We start from the raw sequence: 7,508 nt of genomic DNA, 5'->3' as shown, positions 1-7,508 counted from the left end.
CCTTACTATATATATATATATATATATATATACATATATATTACACAGCAACAAAGTAATTCTGAAACAAATGCGTTATTTTTATAAAAATGATTATTGTGTAAATGTAATAGTTTACATTGTCTTGAGGTTTAATATCTATTATTTCGAATTTTAGAATATTAATGTTAAAAAGAAAAGGGAATTATTTTCGTATGAAAAGACTTTTCAACATGAATAACACGAAAAACCACGCAATAACGAGCTGCCCTCAACACACAAATTATTGAACTGGATGTGAAAAGAGCTCCGCCTACAATGCGCAGAAAACAAAGTAATTCGTTCATTGGCTAATACTGTGAACATCCACGCCTTCTATTAAATATAATAAAAGAAATATGGTTGCCATGGTTTTTCACCATATCAGACCATCAAACATTTATTTCTAACATGTATATTATGTATCAATCTATGTTTCATTATGCTGTGTTATTTGTGGTATATATTTTCCTGAAAACTAGTAAATACGACAAGTTTTATTGAAATTCACTATCTATATTTCATTTTAAATTATACATACCAATAAAGGATGAACAAAAATGATGATATTGAATCCCATACAATTCCTCAATTTAAACAACGACGAAATTATGTATATATAGAGAGAGACATTAGATCTACATACAGTCTATTATGGTTTGTTTGTAATTAAGCACAAAGCTACACAATGGACTATCTGTGTTCTGCCCATCAAGGTTTATAGCAACCCAGTTTAAACAACGACGAAATTATGTATATATAGAGAGAGACATTAGATCTACATACAGTCTATTATGGTTTGTTTGTAATTAAGCACAAAGCTACACAATGGACTATCTGTGCTCTGCCCATCAAGGTTTATAGCAACCCAGTTTCTAGCGTTTAAGTCCCCAAAATATACCGTTATGCCACGGGGGAGGCATCTATTATGGACTATATAATATAGTTGAAGATGAGTTTCTGCTGGGAAACGTAACGAGAATAATTATATTCTGGGGATTTTTTATAGCTTTGAACAGTCTATTGAACAACACTATTGATGCCACTGATATCAAGGAATCAACGCGTAAATGTTACGATCATTGTATTGTTTTCTTAAACCACAAAATAGAATTATCTTAAAAATACTGTATACAATAAAAACAAGTAAGATCATTAATAGTCTATTTTAAAACATATTATGATTACCTATCTTCACGAGAACAAAAAAAATTTTAAACTTTTTTTTTATTTTGCTAACGTTTAATTTATTTTTAACCTAGTAAATCTTCGAAACTTTTGGGGTAAAAAAAAATTAAAGATTACGCACGAAAAACCGAATAGATCTGTTTGTGTCACCAGAAGGACTTTTAAGTAGATTAAACTAGATTTCGATATTGGTGAACAGTTTTTAGACACAACGATAAGCGGGAAAACGTGAAAGATCGTACCTTTAACGAAACTTCATATACGTCAACAGTTTGAAACAGTAAAGCATTTATCACTTTGTATTCTACAACTCGAGACAAACATTCAAATCTGGTTAGTCCAGAATATGATGCAGCAGCTGCCTGGAATTTAAATACTTAATCAAAGAGGAGAAGCATAAGTACTGTAAAGAAAATGTAACGTTTATGGACTACATAATTACCTTGAGAAGAGAGACTGGGACAGCTTCACTTGTTCGTGCAACGACAGAAAATTGTGTTTTGCTCATTATTATTGTCAGCAACGTAAATTTAGTGGACGAAAAAACACGGGCCACGACAACAAAACGACCATGCTGCGGTTTCATTTCCTTAATATCCCCCCCCCCCGAAAAAAAACAACAACAAACAAACATTAACACACTCTTATACTGAAATTCTTTAGGACGGACCATGTTACAGATCAACCAGAACGTAACTCCAGTATTACCAGTAGCAGGTGGTGGTGAATAAAGTAGACCGCGAGAAGCTTTCATGTAGCTAACCGACAACTTTTTTTTTTCTTTTTCAAGTACTGGTGTTGATCTAAGAAAGTTGGATATTATTAAAGTGGAGGATTACTTGTGGATAATGATGACCGCTGCCAACAGCTCATAGCAGTTGATGTTCCAATACATCTACAGTGGATATATATTCATACCACTGAAATTACCACAAATCCACTATCTTTTACAGACAGCAAAATCTGAATAAACCTAAATATTAGAAAAGTCGCTGTCAAAATCAATTTCCTTTATCATTATATAGTCAAAGATATATATATAAATAAGACATCAATCACAATCCATTTTCATCTTTGAAGTCACACATGTTTTGTCGTGCTTAAACTCGAGCTTTTATACCTCTGAAAGCAAGAGTTCTTGAAGATTTTACCACTTTTAAAACATGAGGACTGGACCACTTTTAAAACATGAGGACTGGTTCTTAAACATTGTGATAAGCGCTTGATAAGATAACGTTTTGTGTATATATATATGTGTGTGTGTGTTTGTTCGTAATTTCTGGGACATACTAAAATCGAAAGTTAGAACCGGAACAGCTTACAAAAAGTTTCAATTCCGTGGAATAATTCTATCCCATAATAAAAGTCTACTTCAGTGGGACTGAATATCAAGTAAAACAAAGAGGAACAGATAAAAACAAACTTACAGATACATTTAATATCAACCAAATGTCATTGGTTTATATTCTGAAAAGTCTGGAACAGATGTAACTGCGTAGAACAGTGTATAAAATTCTCGAAATAGTTTCTCGTCGTCAAAACACGTAATTAAAAAACACATCCTACTGTATCTTATATATATACATTCTATACCTAATAATGTAAATAAACATTGTGTAAATAATCCAAAACTAATTCTAACAAAATGTTCTATTCGTATAATACATCACATAAGGTTTATTCAGTGGATATCAGTATTATTCTTTGATATATACAGTGCTTTTGAAATGGATCATGCAGGAAAGCTTTAACATTGAGTTAGTCTCTTGGATGTGATATGATATTCATACGTAGGAAATTGTGACTCAATGAACTTAAGTTTACCCACTTGACTTATTATATACACGTTTGAGACGACTTCGAGGATTTAGTAATTTTGCAATTTCAACTTGGTAGTCATTATGGTATGGGTAGGTACAGTAAATGAAGAAATTTTATAAACACGTTTTTTCTGGGTTTTTTATTGTTGTTGCTATTCAGGGAAGTAGTTTTTACTATGTGATAGAACTGTATTTTGTGTTGTTCCGTTTCTGATTTTATTTTACCTATAATTCCTTGTCGTTATAGACACATTTTATTCTCAGAAAGGAAGAGTACTCAAACAAATTACTTATGACTGATATACAACTTTGTTTCACTTTACAGAATAGTTGAGTAATGCAAGTACTTTTGTAAGTTGATGCAAACTGACACTAGTTATTTCCCTAAATGTGTAATCTACACGTGCTCTAAAGGATAACCCGTTGTAAAATGGTATATGGTGGAAAGTAATCATATACGGGCGCCTTTCCCCATAAGGCAAGATTTTAGATTAATTTCCAAGACAAATACCTCATTTGTATAGATGTTTCTAAGCCAAAAGAAACGATCACATTATTTAGACAGTTTTAATACTAAAATTTTAAAACACTTCGCAATAAGTAACAAGAATAACTCTATCTTTATATTTTCTAAGGCACTACACTAGGAGAGCCATATGACTATGGCGCCATCTACTTCACGGGACCGGCGGGACCCTATAAAGTCCAACGTCATGCAGCAAATGTCAGGGAAAGAAAGCGCATGTTGAGTATCAACAGCGCATTTGAGGAACTACGATATCATGTTCCTACTTTTCCCTTCGAAAAAAGGCTTTCCAAAATTGATACTTTGAGATTAGCCATCTCTTACATCGCCCTCTTGCGAGAGATCCTGGTTTCAGAATATGATCCTATGACGCACATAGAAAAATGTCTGAAAGGAGAATTAAGAGGTGAAAATTCAGAAGTGTGGAATACAAGTGGTAAGTTATATTTCTTCCATATTCCTACTTTAGCCCAAGTAATCCTAAAGTTATATCGTCCTTAGGTAGCTTGTAATACCTTCAACTAATTAAAGGTTAACATTTATACAATTTTCCTTTCACGTGTCCAACATTTTTAGCTGGTTTCCACGCTTATTTTATTTATCATCTGAACCATTTAGTTATCATAAAGCCAAAGGTTTCATTGTAAAAGTTTCTATATTTATTAAAAGGCATATTAAATGGTCAATCAATAGATGAAAAAAACAAAAAACAATGATAATAAGTCTGAATTTCTCTTGCATCTTTTGCAATTTACGTATTTTTATTTAGATAGATTTACCCTAGTACTGAAAACCGGTAATATGTTGTCAAACAGCCATAATTCTGTGCTAGACCTAATCTAATTATGGATATATAAAATTCACGTATACGAATTATTCATACCTTCTGAACAAAAGTAAGCTAACTATACAGATCAGAACTAAAAAGTAACTTAAAATCGAGGATGCTAATTTTATACGAAAAACTGACGAAAGAGAATACAACGTCATAGCTCAATACACAAGGAAAATATCACTAAGAATGATTAAATGCTTTCAAACATCAGTTAGATACGTTTGCGTTAACAATATTTTCGGATGTAATCTCAATAATATCTCACGAGGTTGGGCCGGCTTAGGGGATTCATAGGTTAGTCCAAAATCCACACGCTATCGATACAAAATTATTTACGCATGTTTCAAGATTGTTAAGTCTAAAATAATAATAATACTCGAAAGTATCTAAACACTTTAACTAATAACGTTAATGAAACTAAAACTACAATTTATAAAAAAAAATGAAATATCTATATTTACTTACAAAATACATACACAAATAGTTATTTTCACCTGAGACCCATACAGCTTACCAATACACGAAACTTTATGTATTTGCGGTAGTGCACATCCAACAATAACAAAAATTGACCAAATATACGAGAGAGACTAAACCCCATAGCTAAGAAAACGTGACACAGAGAAGGCAAACTTTCCACATAATCCTCCCATGTATTGGCTAGTGACCAATGAAACCCGATTTCTATACTTTGACAATGTAACGTTAAATAGTTTGGGCTGAGAAATAAATGGTTTCTGAGATGTGTTACTGTTTAGCCATATCATCTGTCTGTAACTGGACGATATACCAAATATAGCAGAAGACATAATACTTCTGCATATACAGGGGAAGGAAGTAAATAAATGATAAGAAACGGGTTACGTAAACTGTAATGTATAAATCCTATAATTAAATTAATCAAAGTTACAGAACTTACAGTGAGTTGTGCGTGCATTAAACAAGTTATTCACAATATCTTTAATTACCCTTATTACACTAACTCACTAATAATATCTAAGTACTGAATGCTTTGACCCATTCCGTAAGTTCCTTCATAACAACAGTTATAACTGTTAAACTTTAGTGGGTTAGTTTCTGTCAACTAATTCTCTGTTAACTCTGTCGAAAATGCTCATGGAGCGAACAGTTGTAATATAAGCTTAAGCGATGAACATTAGCTTATCCTATACGACTTGATAAATACCCCAAATTTAATTTGTAATAGCCTTTACACAGAGAAAAGTGGTCTTCTTCCATTAGTACTTTAGACAAAGTTTCGAAGTTAGTGGTTGCCTCGATAAATCTCTGGACAATTTGTTAACCTTGTAGTAAATGTATATCATAAACGTATTTTTTATATTACAATTTTTTATTACTATTTTACCTTTAGTTCTGGTTTGAACCGGCCAATCGATTTCAGACTTGTTTCCAATCTAAACTGTTTCTGTTTTCTCCTTGTTGTGTTTGGCCATGCCATAATGACCACCAAGTTGACCTTGTATGGTTGCTGACCGAAAGCCACACGAGAAGACAGAACTTTCGCACATTTTAAGTTAGTTTATTTGTAACTGGTTCAGGTGATGTCACCTTCCTGGTCGTTATGGCTTTGAGCACAACTAGGGATTAGTTGTCTCATGTTTTAAGTTGTAAATCCCACCTGTGTCGCCTCTTTTTTCTTGCTACATTTAAGTCTTCACTGAGAAACCCACTAGTCAAACACTGAAACCTTTTTTTTTTTCAATGGTAGACTCACGTGTGTGTTACTAATCTCTAGAATACAATAACTTGAAGTGTACGTTTCTTTAGTTTAGTTGCAGATGTGCACATAGTCAATGAAATGGATAAACACGTGTCCAATTGGTCACGACCACTTCTTACAGTGAATGAATATTATTTTACGTCGAATATCGAAAAAATTCGAAATCTTCATAAATTATGTCAGAAATAAGTACATTTATAACCATTATAAACTAATTTAACCGTGTCTTATGTTATAACTTAAATAAGGTAGATATTAAAACATTGACTGTAGCGTACTTTATGACCGTTGATCTAACAGTCCTTAAAATAACGTAAACAAAAGACTTTGAAAAAACACTCAGTATCTCTACCTAATTAATATTCATATTTCATTTTTTTTCCTGAATAGACCTGACAGCAAGACTTTCTTGGATCAACTGGGAAAACTTGGGAGTTAATCCTAATTATCGAAGTGTACTCACCACTCAGTCTTTGACAGTAGATTCGCTGTCTTGTTGCAATGGCACATGACGTCGTATTGATTTCACTTGTTTGTTAACGTGCAATATTTGATATCAATATTTCACTTTGACGTTTACAAAAAATATAGAATTAGAACGAGTATAACTTTACTGGTAAAATATAGTAAAAGCTTTAGTTATAAAAAAGTATTTAAAATTGTTTAACTTCTTTAACGTTTAACAATGTTTGTCAGTTCTAGTTATCCAAATGTTATCGTTTGCTGTTCTTCTTTGAATAATGTGCATCAAAAAAGTCAAACGACTTATCAAGAAAAAGAAATAAAATGTGTAATTTTTCACCTACGTTCATTTCGTTTTTATCAGTGACGAAAGATGCTAGGAAACTAGTTACATGGGACTATATTAAAGACATACTACTATTCACCTTATTAATGAATCAATAACATTACTGTAATTACTTCTCACAATCTATTTTCTGACTTGAATTCTTGCAGTGAAGTAAATAGCTTTGTTTTCTTCTTTTAAACTCTGAACATTTTCTTTTCTAACCTCACTATCCATAATTTTTCTGAAAGCGAAGTGACTGATTGTTTACTACTTTATCCTAAATTTCCAGCCTCTGATCATGACGACTGTACAGCATTTTTAGATAGATGTTTTATAACTATATAATAACCGAAAAACCATATTTCTATATACACATAACTACCAACATCACCAAAATAATTATAGCAAGCTCTTAGAGGTATAATCCTTAAACTTAGACACAGATAGAATTGGAGATTTCATTTCTGATCAGTATTTACTACACGCAGGGTAAAAACTGATAGGAACACAACAGAAAAATAGGAGGGTTTGTTTGTTTTTGAATTTAGCGCCAAGCTACACGAGGGCTGTCTGCGCTAGCCGTCCCTAAT

At 32.3% G+C, this 7,508-nt stretch overlaps 1 protein-coding gene across 1 annotated transcript in view; it reads left to right on the top strand.

Annotated features, from left to right (window-relative positions):
* LOC106478460 (helix-loop-helix protein 13-like) overlaps positions 1-6,899 on the top strand; it is a 15,663-nt gene extending 8,764 nt beyond the window's left edge. The window contains exons 2-3 of the mRNA XM_013939004.2: positions 3,662-3,988; positions 6,519-6,899. Coding sequence (XP_013794458.1) covers positions 3,662-3,988; positions 6,519-6,640 — 449 coding nt within the window. The 3' untranslated portion in view covers positions 6,641-6,899. The remainder of the gene's footprint in view (positions 1-3,661; positions 3,989-6,518) is intronic.
* The last annotated feature ends 609 nt before the right edge of the window (positions 6,900-7,508 follow it).

Source organism: Limulus polyphemus, unplaced genomic scaffold (assembly GCF_000517525.1).
Source record: "Limulus polyphemus unplaced genomic scaffold, Limulus_polyphemus-2.1.2 Scaffold213, whole genome shotgun sequence".
NCBI lineage: Eukaryota > Metazoa > Arthropoda > Merostomata > Xiphosura > Limulidae > Limulus > Limulus polyphemus.
The sequence above is the reverse complement of the archived record's forward strand: the minus strand, read 5'-3'. Positions and strand labels throughout refer to the sequence as shown.